General features: G+C 45.2%; 1 protein-coding gene across 2 annotated transcripts in view; it reads right to left on the reverse strand.

Moving 5' to 3' along the window:
- Window positions 1–223: 223 nt before the first annotated feature.
- The window catches only part of GXYLT1 (glucoside xylosyltransferase 1), a 74,718-nt gene continuing 55,710 nt past the window's right edge, over window positions 224–19,231 (reverse strand). For both annotated transcript variants that reach the window (XM_065418498.1, XM_065418490.1), the window contains exons 6-8: window positions 2,708–2,831; window positions 2,169–2,341; window positions 224–514 (exon numbers count right to left, since the gene is read on the reverse strand). In XM_065418498.1, coding sequence (XP_065274570.1) covers window positions 353–514; window positions 2,169–2,341; window positions 2,708–2,831 — 459 coding nt within the window. In that variant the 3' untranslated portion in view covers window positions 224–352. The remainder of the gene's footprint in view (window positions 515–2,168; window positions 2,342–2,707; window positions 2,832–19,231) is intronic.

The following is a 19,231-nucleotide window of genomic DNA, read 5'->3' on the forward strand; positions in this document are numbered from 1 at the left end:
TTCTACCAATAGATCTATCTTCATTTCTGTTTTACCCATTTGAGTATAACAGACAACTGAATTATGCAGAATAAAAAAACCCGACTAGAACAGCCAGTAACTCCCATATTCACTAGAACTGGAATGAAAATTAGCAGTGATTAAAAAATCAGAAATATCTTCTTTGCAGGAAAGTGTATTCTTCATAATATGAACAGTTTCTTCATTTTATCTACACTGGTAAACATTTACCTAGGCACGCTAGGAATAGGTGATTCAAGCATTATTATATTTCTTGCATGAACATCCTTCATACATTTTATATATTCCGTCTTTGTTTGAATTCAATAGTTTTGTGAGTTTGTAGTAAGAATCAACTTCCCTTTGATCTTCTATCATAAATATCTCTTATGCTTTTTGTTAGCTGCTTTATGAACACTTTGTATATTCTTCCGCAGTATGTATGCATTGTCTTCTGCAGTTCCAGTTCTAGGGGCTGTAACAGGAAATTAACCAGGTCATCACCAAAGGAATACTAGAGGGGAAAAAAATGAGAAGTGACATTAAGGTCATGTGTAAGAACAATATTCCTTTTTTTTCAAAGAAGCAAGAGTGTTATGAAAATGCCTTTCATCATTATTGTGAAACACAAAAGTAACTCCATAAATATGGTTACTTGATGCTCTAAGGCTAGTAAAAACTTTGCTCAGCTTGTTTTTAATACAATATGAAAAAGTCATCACCCAAATATTGCTTAGACAAAATACAAAATCAACATACTAAGCCATACAAGCAAATTCAAAATAAGCTTTAACGATCTAACATAATTCATGGGTTGTTCACACGATCACATGCCTATTGCATCTCAGCTTTAGCTTAAAAAATGTACAATTATCCCAGTCTAAATGCACTTCTTTAAAAAATTACAATTCTTACTGAGTTACAGTGAATCAACAGCACAACGGATAATCTATAGTACCAATAAAGACAGAACAATTTCATTAAATTGAATGAATGTCAAGCATATATTGTGTTTAACATGAACGTAAAGTAAAAATACAATCATTAATTCAGTGTTATAATATTTTTTCATAAGAGATATGAAACAAATCATTTGCAAAACCAACATTTCATAGTAGAATAATTTTGCTAATCTTAAAACCATCAGATCAGCATTGTTTTATATACTTTTTGTGGAATATTCATAAACCAAATGGTGTCATAAATAAAAAGGAGATACTTTTTTTTCTTTTTGACAATGCTCAAAGGAAACAAAGAATCTTATTTTTATGGGAACAAATTTTCTTTCTGTGCAGTGTGTTTTCAGACCCCCGAAAGTACTTTTCTTCATTTTTATATCCATATGACAACCTGCAATAAAACGCCATTAAAATACAGTACTGATTTTCGGTCATATACAAGATAGTGTGTTACATTAAAATGTGTATCAACGCTACTTTTTACAGCTCTTCAGTGAATATACTGATGTAGTGATAAATACTTTATTGGAAGCCTTATTTGCAGAATAAAAAAGAATCCATTGTGCTTAGAAGAGAAACTTGCATGCATTTAAAGTGATAACTATATATTAATGTGCCTAGCATACAAAACAGATCACAATATGATACAAAAATATTTGTCTTCCAGTGGGCAAATATGCCTACAATAAAATTTTAACAATTGTATGGTACTAAGAACATTGTAAAGTCTTTGGGGCCGGGAATGTCTCCTACTCTGTTTGTATAATGCTTAGCACAATGGAACCCCAATCTCTGTTGGTTTGAGGGAACTATCCTAATACAAATAAATATTATATGGTTCTTTACATATTTGTGTTTAACTGTTATAAGACTCAACATACGGTCTTTTAATAAATGTATTCTGTAACTGCAGTATATCTTAGATTCCAAACTGATCATAATCCTTGAATAACCTAAAATGTTAGTTTCAAAGAACAATGAACAATTCTGTTTCTATTTTGTCATAAAACCAAACTTGAAGTCCAGCTGAACTGCAAATCATTTAAAAAGTGTTACTGTGTTAATTATCTAGAATTGATAAAGGTGAGGTATTATTATAATACAAGAAAAAGTGCCCATGTCCTAAACATGTTAAACTTTAACAGATGATACATTTTATAAATAATTCTACACAAGTTATGGATGATTGTAGTTTATACAGTTACTTACTTTTTTTATTGCTTCATAAATAGCCCTAAAAGTTGGTTGTTTATCATCATGGTAAACACCTCTGTTTCCATGAAGAATAAATATTCCTTTTTCTTCAGCTTCCTTACAATTGCTTCCATAAATGCAGTGGTCAGGACGATAATTCCATTGACAGGGAAAGACAAAAAGGCTCTCTGTTCAGAAAAATACACAGTACACAGTTGTTCACAACAAAACTCTTCGGGAGAGAACAAAACTTTGATCAATAGTTTTTCTTGGTAAGATAACATCTTTCAGAGATTGTGTTAAAATATTTGTCTACAATTATATTTAAAATAATTAGGTGGCATCAATACAACTTAAATCTATTTTGGACTAAATTATCTCAAAATCAACAAAGAACATTTTTAAAAGGAATAAACAAAATGCTATCTGGAACATATCCATTGAAAATTCTGAAAAGGGGCAACATTTTCTGCATTTAGAAACTAAATACAAGATTAATATTTTACAGTTGTAGTGTGAAACAATATCAAAGTTAAACAGAGAAAAGGACATACCTGGATTATGAAAAAACATAATATTCAACAGATCTTGATCACCCCATGTTATGTTTAGTTTATATTTTTTAAGCAATGGCATAAGAATTTCTCCCCACTGTAGCCGAGCAGTTGTCATATCATTCTATTAAAAAAAAAATAAACAGAGAAAACATTAGAACTAAGTCACAAGAGAAATCAAAGAATCCCAGTAATCTGCTTTTCAAAACTGGAATCTCTGAAATTGGATAGGATTTTTCTTTTAAACATGTTTTTCATACTTCATGAAAATTAAATTACATCCAAGTCCAATATGTCTTAAATTATGCCTTGTTTCTCTTGAAAATATTAGGTTAGTCTTTTGCAACTTTGTTCATCTCCTCCTCTTAATTACCATATAAAATAAAGTAGTAATTTTTCATTTGTGATCATGAATTATTTCCCATAGAAAGCGCCTTGGTATACAAACAATACCAAGAAACAAAAAGTACCCTTTGCTATGGATTAATGGAATCAAATACAAAATCTATTCTAATAGAAAATTCTGCAAAAGGCTGTGCAAGATATTTTAAATTGAACTTCAGATTTCCCAGTCTCTCCTCAAAACCCATACCTCAAGCAGTTTTTTTAACATTAATAAGAGAGAGTATTGAACTGGGGCTGTGTTACAGAATGAAAAGATAATTTTTTTAAAATTGATTTCAAAACAAAAGTCTTGATTAACTTTAAATTGGCTAAATTTCCCACATAAAAACTGCTGTGAAAGATTATTTATAAAACAATTGCACAAATGTATAAAATCAAGGTTTTTCACTGAATCAATCTTATTAAATATTAACTTATAACTAACTCTTAATTATGGCACCATAACTTGATCTAGAAAAGTAACTACACAAACTCTTCACCTGTAGATTCAAATGAATACTTCAAAGAATTATGCTGACGACGTTGGAGAGTGCAAGAAGCAGTCGTGGTTCTGCAGTTAAAGTTGAGATGAATTTTGGATTTAAACCAGAGGCGGTTTTGACAACTTGTTATATATGAAGAACAAATATCCTTCTCAAAATTACTAAATGCTAATTACAGAACAAATACAAATAATGGAAGGCTAATTACAACATAAATCAATATGGAACCAGGGGTGATGGCCCCACATGTCAGATTTCACGACACTAGTGTAAATCCCAATTGTCAGAGCTCAAACTGGGTCACAATTTTGTACCTAATTGTGATACTTCAAATAAGATGTCTAAATTTTGTCATTTGTGTGTTCCATAGTGTCATTTGTGCCTACAAATTGGAAAATTACTTTGCTGTAATTCACCTTCTCTGAAAGTGTAATTTAATAAAAAAAAAAAAAAAAATCACACTCTTGAACCTCAAATTTCCAGTGTATGCTAGAGGAGAATTCTCCTAGCTCAGAGGTGTTTAGTTGAATAATGCTGCTCAGATAGATTCTGGATGAGGTGGGGTCAGGTTAAGGCAGGGACTGCGAGCAAGTGAACAGAGAGGGGCTGGAGAGAGATGGGGAAATAAATCAGCAAGGGTGATGAGCACCCTTACGTTATATGATCGAGCTACAATAGCCTTTCTACTGGTATGTTGATTTCAAGGTTAAAGTAATCTTTGATTACACACCTAGAACTGAATCTAGATGGAGAAAGAGATAGTTGAATTCCTGCCAGTTAAACAAACTTCAGAACAAGAATATGAATACCAAATCTGATACCATGCATATGAATACACGAACAAATGATGGGTAGTGTCAAACATACTCAATAATTAGCTACTGCAGTAGTTTCCAAATTTTTCTGTTTCAGCCACCCATTGGGGATGGATTAGTGAATGAATGTGTTGCCTTCTGTTCCACTCATACAGTTGCCACAGCCTTTCCTTTTTTTCCTGTTCATTTACTCTGATTCTCCCTTTTGGGTCTGTCCATTTTTTCCCGTGTATTTATTTTTTTCCTTTTTCTTCTTCCCATTGTTTCTGGTGTGCTTTCATTTATTTTCCTGAGTTTTCCTTCCCCACTCACTTCCAGCAGCTCTATTACTCCATCCTGGGGTCCTACTCATCAGATTATATGACACTGACGGTAAGGGCACTCGTTGATGCCACCCCCCAGATGAGCTGAAGGACATGGGAACAGAAAAGAGAAGCTTGGATTACAGGCTGCTTGCCAACTGAATCTGCAGACCTGTACTTCTAAGATGCTCCCACAGTCCTGAACCATAGTAAGAACAGAGGTGGTGACTTTCCTCAGGCACACTTTGGCCCAACCTCCAACTTGGGAGATATTGACCTACCGCCTTTTTGCCTATACTAGTGGGTTCCTGTTCTCTAAATAGGATATTGACCATTCCTGCAAAACTTCAAGATCTTGTATCTTTCATCATACTGCTAAATAGGGATCCCAGTTCAGCAAATGAGGTTCTGGGGACTACGTTTAAGAAACTGTGAAGCAAACTAAAGAACAGAACCTCAAAGACTACTGCATTCTTAAGTCCAAAAACATAGTTGCAGAGAGGGTACCTAAAGGTATGGTGGAAAAGGCTGGTGTGTGAGAAGATGGTGCTTGTATAGCAACAAGTCCTTTTCTCAAATAGTTGTGAACTATTCAAAACAGGTGAAACAGGCTACTTCTGAACAGATAGCAGATTGAACTGTGGGCAAATTACAAGAACAGGTCTCAAAACCCCCCCAAAAAAGAACACATACAGAAGTGGTAGGAAAAAACATAATATGGTAAGAATGAAAAGAGACTTGTTGACTCACCAATTCACCTTCCTGCCAATGCAAAATTCTTCCCAATGGTATATTTTTAGTGTATTGTTCAGTTGTTTTAGGCTAAGTGTTAAAAAGGTAGATAAGGAATAAGTAAATAGTAAGAGGTCAAGAGGAACTGGGAGGATTAATAAAGGAAAATAAATTTAATAAAATAAAGGGGAGGACTAGCTGTAAGAAGATCAAGCTACTTTGGATATGAGCACCATTAAAAAAAAAAATAGATGGAATCCTAAACAAAGAATAATAATATACCAATTTGGACAGAGAAAAAGGGTGGGGAGTGGGATCTTTAGGGACCGAACATTCTCATTATTTGTCCATGAAGGCAGGCAAACAGCATGTTTACACAAATTATACTAATTTAGAGGTCTTGCCAACATCCACAAGGACAGAGATTTGGAAAGTTACCTAGACACATATGGGCAGGAAAAAAATAAGATTCAACACAGAAAAGTAATTTGAAACATGCTCAATAGAAGGGAGAAACAGAGACAGGACTACATTGAAACAATATCTATGGATGATAGTTAAGTCTGCGAGTTTGTCACGGAGGTCATGGATTGTGTGACTTTCCATGACCTCTGTGACTTTTGCAGTGGCTGGTGCGCCTGGCTCAGGGGCGGCTCAGGCCGCCCCTGCGCCAGGGGTACCGGCCGCTGCTGGGGCAGTCTTGGGCCTCCGCGCCCTCCCTCCCCCCAGCAGAAGAGACTGGGTGTGGGAGGAGGCAGGGGGTGGGGGCACGGGACGGGGTGAGGCGGGTTCTGGGAGGTGCTTACCTGGGGGGCTCCCTGGAAGCAGCGACATCCCCCTCACTCAGCTGCTAGGTGGAGGTGTGGCCAGGCAGCTCTGCGCATTGCAGCTGCCCAGGGCACCGCCCCCACAGCTCCTATTGGCTGGGAGACGGCCAACGGGAGCTGCGGGGGCAGTGCCTGCAGGCAGAGGCAGCACGCAGAGCTACCTGGCCACGCCTCCACTTAGCAACTGAGCAAGGCGGATGTCACCGCTTCCGGGGAGCCACCCAGGTAAGCGCCACCCAGAGCCTGCCTCATCCTGTCCCGTGCCCCAATCCCCTGCCCCCTCCCACACCCAAACTCTGCTGCGGAGGGAGAGGGGGGAGAAGCGCGAGCCAGGTAGGAAGCCTGCTGGCCCCACCATATATTTCATGTTATAGCAGTCTCGGATGATGACCCAGAACATGTTGTTCATTTTAAGAATACTTTCACTGTAAATTTGACAAAATACAAAGAAGATACCAATGTGAAATTTCTAAAGATAGCTATAGCACTCAACTCAAGATTTAAGAATCTGAAGTGCCTTCCAAAATCTAAGAGGGATGAAGTGTGGAGCATGCTTTCAGACGTCTTAAAAGAGCAACACTCAGATGCGGAACCTACAGAACCCAAACCACCAAAAAAGAAAATCAACCTTCTGCTGGTGGCATCTGACTCAGATGATGAAAATGAACATGCGCCAGGCTGCACTGCTTTGGATCGTTATCGAGCAGAACCCATCATCAGCATGGATGAATGTCCCCTGGAATGGTGGTTGAAGCATCAAGGGACATATGAATCTTTAGCGCATCTGGCATGTAAATATCTTGCGATGCTGGCTACAACAGTGCCATGCAAACGCCTGTTCTCACTTTTAGGTGACATTGTAAACAAGAAGCAGGCAGCATTATTGTATGCATATATAAACAAACTTGTTTGCCTGAGCAATTGTGTGAACAAGAAGTAGGACTGATTGGACTTGTAGGCTCTAAAGTTTTACATTGTTTTATTTTTGAATGCAGGGTTTTTTTTGTACATAATTCTACATTTATAAGTTCAACTTTCATGAAAAAGATTGCACTTGTATTAGGTGAATTGAAAAATACTATTTCTTTTGTTTTTACAGTGCAAATATTTGTAATAAAAAATAAATATAAAGTGAACACTGTACACTTTGTATTCTGTGTTGTACTTGAAATCAATATATTTGAAAATGTAGAAAACATCCACAAATATTTAAATAAATGGTATTCTATTATTGTTTAACAGCGTGATTAATCGCGATTATTTTTTTTAAATCGCTTGACAGCCCTGGTTATTAGAATTACTGATGGTGTCTAAATGCTAGAAATGCTTGGGGGAGAAAATTATTAGGAACAAAGTGGAGAAACCTGCCATCCATTCTCTCCTTCCTTTGACAAGAAATGGAGTTGAAGGGCAAAGGTGTGGGAAACAAGAAAAAACCTTGGATGGAAAAAACTGATCGGGGGAATAGGTTAATAGCATATTACATGATCCAATTCTCTAATAATTCGTTAGTTTTCTCTAAATCCTTCCAATTTATTTAATTTTTCTAGTACAGAGCTTTATAGAAATGAACAGAATCTTCCAAGTACAGCCTCAGATTTATCTCCATTCTTTTTGCCAGGATAACTCTGTGTATCCAAAAAAAATTAAACTATTTGCAATACTGCATTGCAAATTCATCTAATGTTCCATTTACTGTCACATTCAGGTTTTTTTCCTCAATTATATCTGCTTGCAATTTTCCAAACCAAGTAACTATTTTCTGTCCATGTTTCTAATCTCTTTAGGTAATTTTGTTTTATTTTCCATCTTCAGTGGTGTTTGCTGCACCCCCAATTTAGTATCTCCCCACAAGTTTCTTTAATATTCTAGGTTTACCCCACATTTTCTGATAACGGTCTAAAAACAGAATTAATGGCAGTCACTAGACACCTTTCTGCAAACTCAGTACAGTAACTCCTTGCTTAACGTTGTTGTTATGCCCCTGAAAAATGTGACTTTAAGCGAATCCAATTTCCCCATAAGAATTAATGTAAATAGGAGGGGTTAGGTTCCAGGGAAATTTTTTTCACCAGACAAAAGACTATATATACATTTATATATACAATTTAATACTGTGCACAGCAATGATGATTGTGAAGCTTGGTGAAGAGGGAGAAACAGTAACAGGAAACTTGGAAATGGCAGAGATGCTTAATGACTTCTTTGTTTCGGTCTTCACCGAGAAGTCTGAAGGAATGCCTAACATAGTGAATGCTAATGGGAAGGGGGTAGGTTTAGCAGATAAAATAAAAAAAGAACAAGTTAAAAATCACTTAGAAAAGTTAGATGCCTGCAAGTCACCAGGGCCTGATGAAATGCATCCTAGAATACTCAAGGAGCTAATAGAGGAGGTATCTGAGCCTCTAGCTATTATCTTTGGAAAATCATGGGAGACGGGAGAGATTCCAGAAGACTGGAAAAGGGCAAATATAGTGCCCATCTATAAAAAGGGAAATAAAAACAACCCAGGAAACTACAGACCAGTTAGTTTAACTTCTGTGCCAGGGAAGATAATGGAGCAAGTAATTAAGGAAATCATCTGCAAACACTTGGAAGGTGGTAAGGTGATAGGGAACAGCCAGCATGGATTTGTAAAGAACAAATCATGTCAAACCAATCTGATAGCTTTCTTCGATAGGATAACGAGTCTTGTGGATAAGGGAGAAGCTGCGGATGTGGTATACCTAGACTTTAGTAAGGCATTTGATACGGTCTCGCATGATATTCTTATCGACAAACTAGGCAAATACAATTTAGATGGGGCTACTATAAGGTGGGTGCATAACTGGCTGGATAACCGTACTCAGAGAGTTGTTATTAATGGTTCCCAATCCTGCTGGAAAGGCATAACGAGTGGGGTTCCGCAGGGGTCTGTTGGGGGACCGGCTCTGTTCAATATCTTCATTAACGACTTAGATATTGGCATAGAAAGTACGCTTATTAAGTTTGCAGATGATACCAAAGTGGGAGGGATTGCAACTGCTTTGGAGGACAGGGTCATAATTCAAAATGATCTGGACAAATTGGAGAAATGGTCTGAGTTAAACAGGATGAAGTTTAACAAAGACAAATGCAAAGTGCTCCACTTAGGAAGAAAAAATCAGTTTCACACATACAGAATGGGAAGAGACTGTCTAGGAAGGAGTACGGCAGAAAGGGATCTAGGGGTTATAGTGGACCACAAGCTAAATATGAGTCAACAGTGTGATGCTGTTGCAAAAAAAGCAAACATGATTCTGGGATGCATTAACAGGTGTGTTGTGAGCAAGACACGAGAAGTCATTCTTCCGCTCTACTCTGCTCTGGTTAGGCCTCAGCTGGAGTATTGTGTCCAGTTTTGGGCACCGCATTTCAAGAAAGATGTGGAGAAATTGGAAAGGGTCCAGAGAAGAGCAACAAGAATGATTAAAGGTCTTGAGAACATGACCTATGAAGGAAGACTGAAATAATTGGGTTTGTTTAGTTTGGAAAAGAGAAGACTGAGAGGGGACATGATAGCAGTTTTCAGGTATCTAAAAGGGTGTCATAAGGAGGAGGGAGAAAACTTGTTCACCTTAGCCTCTAAGGATAGAACAAGAAGCAATGCTTAAACTGCAGCAAGGGAGGTCTAGGTTGGACATTAGGAAAAAGTTCCTAACTGTCAGGGTGGTTAAACACTGGAATAAATTGCCTAGGGAGGTTGTGGAATCTCCATCTCTGGAGATATTTAAGAGTAGGTTAGATAAATGTCTATCAGGGATGATCTAGACAGTATTTGGTCCTGCCATGCGGGCAGGGGACTGGACTCGATGACTTCTCGAGGTCCCTTCCAGTCCTAGAATCTATGAATCTATAAGCTTGGTTGAGGTGCTGAAGTCAGAAGGTGGGATATTTCCCAGGGAATGCCTTACTGGCTAAATGATGAACTAGCACTCTGCTGAGCCCTCAAGGGTTAACACATTGTTGTTAATGTAGCCTCACACTCTACAAGGCAGCACAAATGGAGGGAGGGCAGACAGCATGGCAGACAGAGACAGAGACACACACCCTGTATGAGAGAGAGAGAGAGAGATGTGCATTGCCCCTTTACGTACGCTGACCCCACTCTAAGTACATTGCCTTTTAAAGTAGATCAGCAAGTTGAGACAGCCCCTGTTGCCAGAAAGCTCCCTCCCATGTCCTTCTTTCCCCCCCCCCCCATGGAGATGGGGTAAGCTGGGGGCAGGAGCAGAGGGGAGGGGGACACCTTGACATTAGCACCCCTCCCCCCCCCAGGGTTACCATATTTTGAGTGTCCAAAAAGAGGACACTCCACGGGGCCCCGGCCCCGCCCCCAGCCCCGCCCACGCCCCAACTCCACCCCTTCCCCAAAGTCCCCGCCCCAACTCCGCCCCCTCCCCTGCTTCCCATGAACATTTGATTCGCGGGAAGCCTGAAGCAGGCAGCAGGTAAGCTGGGGGGGGTGGGGGGAGGAGGCGCGGCCCAGTCTGGCCCCCTCCGGCGGCCGGCCCCGGCCCCAGCGTCTCCAGCCTGGCTTGGCTCGGGCCCTGGGGTGCCGGCCCCCAGCCGAGCACCCCCGGGCCAGCACCGCCGGCCCCAGCCCGCGGCCCAGCGCGGCCCCGGCCCAGGCCCAGCACTGCCGGCCCCCGGCCCCGGCCCCGGCCCCCGGCACCGCCCGGCGGCCCCCGGCCCGGCAGCGCCGCCGGCCCCCGGCCCCGGCCCAGCAGCGCCGGATTTTCCCGGACATGTTCGGCTTTTTGGGATTTCCCCCCGGACGGGGATTTGAGTCCCAAAAAGCCGGACATGTCCGGGAAAATCCGGACGTATGGTAACCCAACCCCCCCCCCCCACGCAGCAAGCAGGAGGCTCCCAGGAGCAGCTCCAAGGCAGAGGGCAGGAGCAGCACATGGCAGTAGGGGGAGGGACAGATGGGCAGCTGCCGCACAGGGAACTTAGGGGAGCGGGGAGCTGATGGGGGGTTGCTGGTCCACCCTAGTTCCAAGCCCCCACCAGCTAGCTCCAATGGGCTGCTCTTTCTGCAAGCAGTGGACAAAGCAGGCGGCTGCCAAACAACGTTATAAGGGAGCACTGTGCAGCTTTAAACAAGCATGTTCTCTAATTGATCAGCAACGTAACAACAAAACAACATTAACAGGAACGACTTTAAGTGAGGAGTTACTGTATCTTCTTTAAGATCACTTCTAATTTGAAAAGTTAGATACTATTTAATATAGTTGAATGCTGCTAATATTGGAAGTGTGAGTGTGTGATGCAAAGTCAAAATAAATTAACATACATGTTTCACAGTTACATCACACATTTGCACAGTCAAACAATGCAGTACAAAAAGCTTTAAAAACCTGTTTAATAGATTTACATTGTTATTTGTTTGTATTGCAACAGTAATCTTCAGCATTTATAGTACAATCCTGTTTACTCAAGTGGCCTAATATCCAAAACTTCTGGGTAATGGGCATTCAGATAAATGGAAGTGTTAATTTGAGCAGCAGTTTCACTGACAGAAATATGGGGAACCAAGGGAGTAATGCAGATGTTTACTAATACTTTGTACTTTTAGCAAATGTATTAACACACCAACATTGTATTACAATTAGGTCTACAGTGGTTTTAATACAATTTTGGTGTTTCAGTAAACATTAATTTTTGTTACTCTGTATTAAAGTACAAAATATTAAGCATTAAAAGTACAAAGCTGTTGATAGCACTAAGAGGCTAGTTGAGAAGTTATTAGCAGATGATTAACTAACACAGGGTTACCTGGGGGAAACTGTGGATTTCAATAACTATGATTTTCTTGTAATGGGAATTCGGATTACTGGAATTATACCATATACAGGCTATTAAGGAATTTAGGGTCTATATGAAAGGATAGACTAACAAGTCTGGGAGCGTTCCAGTTACTGCAAAAAGAACAGAAAGCCTTCTTTTTTCACCAACAGTCTCTCTAATCTTAACAGATGGGATTTAAGTAGTACTGCCCAACCAACACATGAAGAAGGGTGGTGAGGATGAAGAGAAAAGGAAAGAAAGGTTATTTACTGGTAACTAGCAACGGAGGGTCCTGTGGCACCTTTAAGACTAACAGAAGTATTGGGAGCATAAGCTTTCGTGGGTAAGAACCTCACTTCTTCAGATGCAAGTGTGAAGAAGTGAGGTTCTTACCCACGAAAGCTTATGCTCCCAATACTTCTGTTAGTCTTAAAGGTGCCACAGGACCCTCTGTTGCTTTTTACAGATTCAGACTAACACGGCTAACCCTCTGATACTTTACTGGTAACTGTAGTTCTTGGAGGCCATGTCTACACTACAAAAGTACGTCAACCAAATTTACATCAGCATACAGCCACCAGAGTTATTAAATTGCTTGTTTTTGCACACTTGGCTCCTTTAGTTGGTGGTGCGCATCCTCACCAGGAGCACTTGTATCGATTGTCTTGTCAGCATGGGGCATTGTGGGAGTTCCTGAAAGCCATTAGCAGTCAACATAAGCAACGCAGTGTATACACTGACACTGCATTGACCTAATTACATTGACTGTGACTGAGGAAGGTGGTGCTACTAAATCGGCGTAAAGAGGCACTTACATTGGTGGGAGGGGGCAAAAAAAACCAGTTACCTACCTTTTCGTAACTGTTGTTCTTCGAGATGTGTTGTTCACGTCCATTACACATTAGGTGTGTGCGCGCTGCATGCACGGATGTTGGAAACTTTTCCCCTTAGCGGCTCCCGTCGGGCTGGCAGGGGAGCCCCACACGAGTGGCGCCTCATGCTGGTGCATATATACCCCTGCCGACCCGACCCCACTTCGGTTCCTTCTTGCCGGAGACTCCGACAGAGGGGAAGGAGGGTGGGAAGTGTAATGGATGTGAACAACACATCTCGAAGAACAGTTACGAAAAGGTAGGTAACCGTTTTTTCTTCTTCGAGTGATTGTTCACATCCATTACACATTAGGTGACTCACAAGCTTACCATAGGAGGAGGGTAGGAGTCATGGAACAATTGATTAAAGCACAGCCCTGCTGACCGCCGCGTCCTCTCTGGCCTGTTGATGGACTGCGTAGTGGGCTGTGAATGTGTGCACCGACGACCAGGTGGCTGCTTTACAGATCTCCTGGAGTGGAACCTGCGCCAGGAAAGCTGCTCAGGACGCTTGAGCCCTAGTCGAGTGAGCTGTGATCGCCGGGGCCAGCACCTTGGCGAGCTCATAGCACGTGCGGATGCAATCCCCGTCTCGGCGCAGCAGATATCGTCATGGATCGTGGAGTCCTTTCATTCTCTCCGCAATGGCGACAAACAACTGTGTCGACTTGCAGAAAGGTCTAGTTCGCTCCAGATAGAACGCCAGGGCCCTACGGACATCCAGAGTATGTAGGCTACGGTGACTCGGGTCCATGTGTGGTCTGGGAAAGAACACTGGCAAACAAATGTCCTGTCCCATATGAAATTGCGAGACTACTTTAGGGAGGAATTTAGGGTGTGGCCTGTCCTTATAAAAAACTGTATAAGGGGGCTGCGAGGTGAGGGCCCTCAACTCGGACACCCTCCTTGTGGACATAATGGCCACCAAAAACACCACCTTCTGAGAGAGGTGAGTGAAAGAGCAAGAGGCTAGGGGCTTGAAAGGGGGTCCCGTGAGCTTGGTCAGGACCAGGTTAAGGTTTCAGGAAGGGACCAGTGGGCATGAGTAGGGAAACACCCTCTCCAGTCCCTTGAGGAACCGGGCTACCATGAGGTTGGAAAACACAGAATACCCCAATTCCCCTGGGTGGAATGCTGAAATGGCAGCCAGATGCACTCTAATTGAGGAGGGGGCAAGACCTTGATGTTTAAAGGTGCAGCAGATATTCCAGGATAACTGGAACGGAGGCCTGAAGTGGCTGTATATGCTTTGGTTCACACCAGCAGGAGAACCTCTTCCACTTAGCGAGGTATGTCGCCCTAGTGGAAGGTTTCCTACTGCCGAGGAGAATTTGTCGCACCTGAAGAGAGCACTGGGTCTCCATAGCGTTCAACCACAGAGTTTCCATGCCATGAGAGGCAGAGACTGCAGGTTTGGGTGGAGCAGGAGCCCGCAGTCCTGCGTGATGAGATCTTCGTACAGGGGCAGGGCAATTGGGTCGGCCACTGACAGCTCCAGCAAAGTCGTAAACCAATGTTGGCGGGGCCAAGCTGGGGCGATGAGAATCAGTACCGCCTTGTCTCTGTGAACTTTGAGGAGAACTCTGTGGATGAGCGGGAGCGGTGGAAAGGCATACTTCAGGCTCCCACTCCAAGGGATCGTGAAGGCATCTGTGACCGAGCCCAGACTGTGGTTTTGGAAAGAGCAAAACTGCGGGCATTGACTGTTGTCCCTGGTGGCAAAGAGGTCCATTTGGGGAAATCCCCACTTCTGGAAGATCGATTGCAAGACATCCGGTCTCATTGACCATTCATGCATGCGGTACGACCTGCTGAGGCGGTCCGCCAGCTCGTTCTGCTCCCCCGGGAGGTATGACGCTACGAGGTATACTGAGCGGGCTATACAAAAGTCCCATAGGAGAAGGGCCTCTTGGCAGAGGGGAGAGGATCGGGCTCCGCCCTGCTTGTTTATGTAGAACATGGCGGTAGTGTTGTCTGTCAGAACTGTCACACTGTGACCTTCTAAAGCAGCATGAAAGGTTTGGCAGGCTAGGCGAACCGCCCTGAGCGCCTTCACTTTGATGTGGAGCAACATTTCGTCTTTGGACCACAAGCCTTGCGTCCGTAGGTCCCGCAAGTGCACTCCCCAGCAGAGGTCTGACGCGTCTGTTACCAGCATCAGCGTGGGTTGCGGTGTGGTGAAGGGGATCCCTTCGCAAACTACCTGCTGGTTGAGCCACCCGTGCAGGGAGTCCAATACCTGGGCAGGGATTGTCACTACAAAGTCTAAGGGGTCTCTGCCTGGGCAATACGACTGGGCTAGCCACAATTGCAAAGTCCTGAGCCGCAGTCGAGTGTGTTTGACTACATGGGTGCACGCCGCCATGTGTCCTAGGAGCTGCAGGCAGCATCTGGCAGTGGTTGTGGGGAACCTCAGCATTGAGTCTATGGCACGCTGGATGGCCAGAAATCTGGATTATGGGAGGCTCGCTCGTGCCTGTACCGAATCCAGGACTGCCCCAATGAACTCCAGCCTTTGTGTAGGTATCAAGGAGGACTTGGGCACGTTGACTAGAAGGCCTAGCCTGCGGAATACGTCCAGTGCCACCGCCACATGGGAACGGACTTCCTCCTCGGACCGACCCATGAGAAGCCAGTCGTCTAGGTAAGGGTATACTCAAATTCTCCTTTTTCGTAGAAAGGCTGCCACTACCGACATGCATTTCGTGAACATGTGGGGTGCTGCTGCCAGGCTGAAGAGTAGGTCCATAAACTGGTAGTGGTGCTGGTTTATGGTGAACCGCAGGAACCGCCGGTGAGCGGGATGAATAGCAACGTGAAAGTACGCATCTTTCATGTCGAGGGCAGCGTACCAATCCCCCGGATCCAGGGATGGAATAATAGTGCCTAGGGAGAACATGCGGAAGCGGACCTTGACTAAGAATTCGTTGAGTCCGCGCAGGTCTAAAATGGGTCTAAGACCCCCCTTTGCTTTGGGGATAAGAAAGTAACGGGAGTAAAACTCCTTCCCCCTTAGATCCCGAGGGACCTCTTCCACTGCCCCCGCCTCGAGGAGCATCTGTATCTCCTGCATAAGGAGTTGCTCATGAGAGGGGTCCCTGAAGAGGGATGGGGAAGGGGGGTAGGAGGGAGGGAAGAAGGAGAACTGAAGCATGTATTCCCACTTGTACCGTGAGTAAGACTCAACGGTCCAATGTTATACGGGACCACGCACGGTAGAAGTGGGGCAAGCGGTTCAGGAAACATAGGGAACGATCAGGTAACTGGCTTGGTACGCTGTCCTTGAGCACACCTTCAAAACCCTTGCTTGTTGACGGCTTGCGGCTTGCCCTGGCCTTGGCTAGGCGTGTTGTTCCGCCTGCGCCTGTTGTCTCCGCCTCTCCTACGATACGGCTCCTGCCTAGGGCGGGGCTGGTATTGTCTTTGCTGAGGCGGCTGGGGCTTGAAAGGCTTCCTCTGCATCACCAGGGTGTGCATTCCCAACTACTTGAGGGTTGCCTGGGAGTCTTTGAGGCTATGCAGCCTGGCATCCGTTTGGTCCGAAAAGAGACCAGACCCTTCGAAGGAGGTCCTGAAGGGTATTCTGGACCTCTGGTGGAAGGCCTGAAGCCACACCAAGTGCCTCATCACCACTCCTGAGGCGATTGTTCTGTCTGCTGCATCCGCCGAGTCGAGAGAGGCCTGCAGAGAGGTCTTGGCTACTGCCTTTCCCTCATCCACGAGGGCCGCAAACTCAGGCTGAGAGCCCTGGGGAAAGGAGTCTTTAAATTTGGAAACTGCCGTCCAGGAATTAAAATTGTGTCTGTTCACGATCGCCTGCTGGTTCGCGATCCTCAAATGGAGGCCCCCAGAGGAATAGACCTTCCTGCCCAATAGGTCTAGACGTTTAGCCTCCTTGGCCTTAGGAGCCGGGGCTTGCCGACCATGTCGTTCCCGTTCATTGACCACTGAGACGACCAGCGAACAGGGGGCCGGGTGACAAAAGAGGAAGTTGTATCCCTTAGAAGGGGCAAAGTACTTCCGCTCTACGCCCTTTGCTGTTGGCGTGCTAGAGGCCGGGGTTTGGCAGACCGTCTTGTAGTTGGACTGGATTGTCTTTATGAGCGGGAGCGCAATTCTGGAGGGGCCCTCGGGGCTTAAGATGTCCACCACAGGATCCTCCTGCTCTAATGCTTCCTCCGCCTGCAGGCCCAAGCTCTGGGCTACCCTGCGGAGCAGCTCCTGGTGCAATCTGTGGTCAATCGGAGGAGGCCCCGACACCGCGGCGCCCGCCACGGCTTCATCTGGGGATGACGAAGAGGTGAGGGCCTTCTGCATCTCGTCTTCCAGCCCTTCTTGTCCCTCCTCGCATGCTGGGGGCTCCTCCGGGTCCTGCCTGCCTGACTGCCTCCAGGACAGCACCGGGCTCGGTGCGGCTTCCCTTCTCCTGTGTTCCGAAGGAGCGTCTGGTGGCCTGGATACCGTGACCTCCTTGGGCGCAGAGAGGTGCCTGTGCAGGGACCGGGACCGATGCACCGAATAGCCGGATCTCAAGGCTCTGGAGGAGGTCCCCTGCTGTTGGTGATAGACCCATGGTGTCCAAAAGGGCCACTGCCCTGGGGGGCCCCATTGGGGATGCCATGGGGCTTGGGGCTCCCTGCTCGCCGGTGCCCTGAAAGCATAGCTGGAGCGGCCTGAGTCCACCTCGGATTCCGAGGACGCCGACCTGGAAGGCCAAGGCGGTGCCATAGAACGGTGCCGCTGGGGGGGCTGGAGAACAGCTCCTCGCCGACTGGGACCGGGATCATTGGCTTCTGCTCAGGCCTGGAGACTGATCTTGTGTCGTCTCAATGCCAGCCCGGCTGTATGCTGGCTGGGATCCAGTGCCCTCGAGTCCTGCTGGGAATGAGGCAACTGGGAATTCGCAGAGGCCGAGCTCGACCGGGACCGACGCTGGGAGCAGTGCCGGGATGGTGACCTCGATCGGTGCACCACTGCTGGCTTGCATCTTGACGGCACTCTAGGAGATGGTGCCGGAGGCTTCTCTTTGGCAGGGAGGGGGCTTGCTGCCGACAACTGGATGAGGTCCTTTGCCGCCTCAAAGGTGTCTGGTGTGGAGTGCTGTTCTAGGAGCTCCTCCAGCCCTTCCTCCGCACTCACGGCGCTTAGCTCCAGCTCAATGGGCTCTTCGGCGCCAGAGCTGGAGCATGTCCTGGGGCAGCGCTGCCCTTTTGAGCGCTCATTTGCTTGGGCGGTGCCGGCTTCTTATGCAGGGAGCGCCCTCGGCTTGTAGGCTGGCCCTTTGACCGTGCTGGTGAGGTCAAACGGTGCCGGTGTTTTTCTTGTTGCCTCAGTGCGGCATGCTTGCAGTGCCCCACCGGTGCCAGATTGCGAACTGACGCCAGGGCACTCCGCACCGAGGACGTCGGCGCCGAGGCCGAAGGTTGCAGCGTGGCCTCCATGAGTAGATGCTGGAGGCGAAAGTCTTTCTTTCCTAGTCCTTGGCTTAAAAGCCTTACAGATCTTGCAGCGTTCTGTCTGATGCGATTCCCCCAGGCAACGGAGACACGAGTCGTGGGGGTCGCTAATCGGCATAGGCTTGCGGCACGTGGCACAAGCCTTAAAGCCTTGGGCCTGTGGCATGCCCCGCAGCCCAGGGCTGGTGCTGGAGACAACTTCCAACACCTAAAATAAAGAAAGCTTAACTATCTACTATGAAGATGTGCTAACTACTAACTACTGATAACTGTTAACTTGCTGATAACTATGCTAAGGGACACTCGCAAGCGAGAGATAAAAAGCTGTTCCAATGCCGCCACGGATGGTAAGGAACTGAAGGGGGGGTCGGGTCGGGTCGGCAGGGGTATATATGCACCAGCATGAGGCGCCACTCTGGCGAGGCTCCCCTGCCAGCCCGACGGGAGCCGCTAAGGGAAAAAGTTTCCGACGTCCGTGCACATGGCGCGCACGCCTAATGTGTAATGGACGTGAACAATCACTCGAAGAAGAATCATAATGTATCTTATACACGATAAGTCACATGAGGTATCATTGAAAAGGTTATGATTTACTGAATACGGTTATCCTATTTGTATGCATGTATCATTTTTGTATATGAAGTTAGGAATATTGATTCTATATCTGTATTACAAATGTGTTTACACCTGGGGAATGCCCACTAGGCAGAATGCGCTAGATGGCTGGCTGGGAAGGACCCATTCAGGTTAAAGGGCCATTAGGAGAAAAAAATATGCCTTCGAAGTTCATCTCCCACTGGGGGGGGGGGGGTGCTTCCTGAG

This window comes from Emys orbicularis, chromosome 1 (assembly GCF_028017835.1).
Source record: "Emys orbicularis isolate rEmyOrb1 chromosome 1, rEmyOrb1.hap1, whole genome shotgun sequence".
Taxonomy (NCBI): Eukaryota; Metazoa; Chordata; order Testudines; family Emydidae; genus Emys; species Emys orbicularis.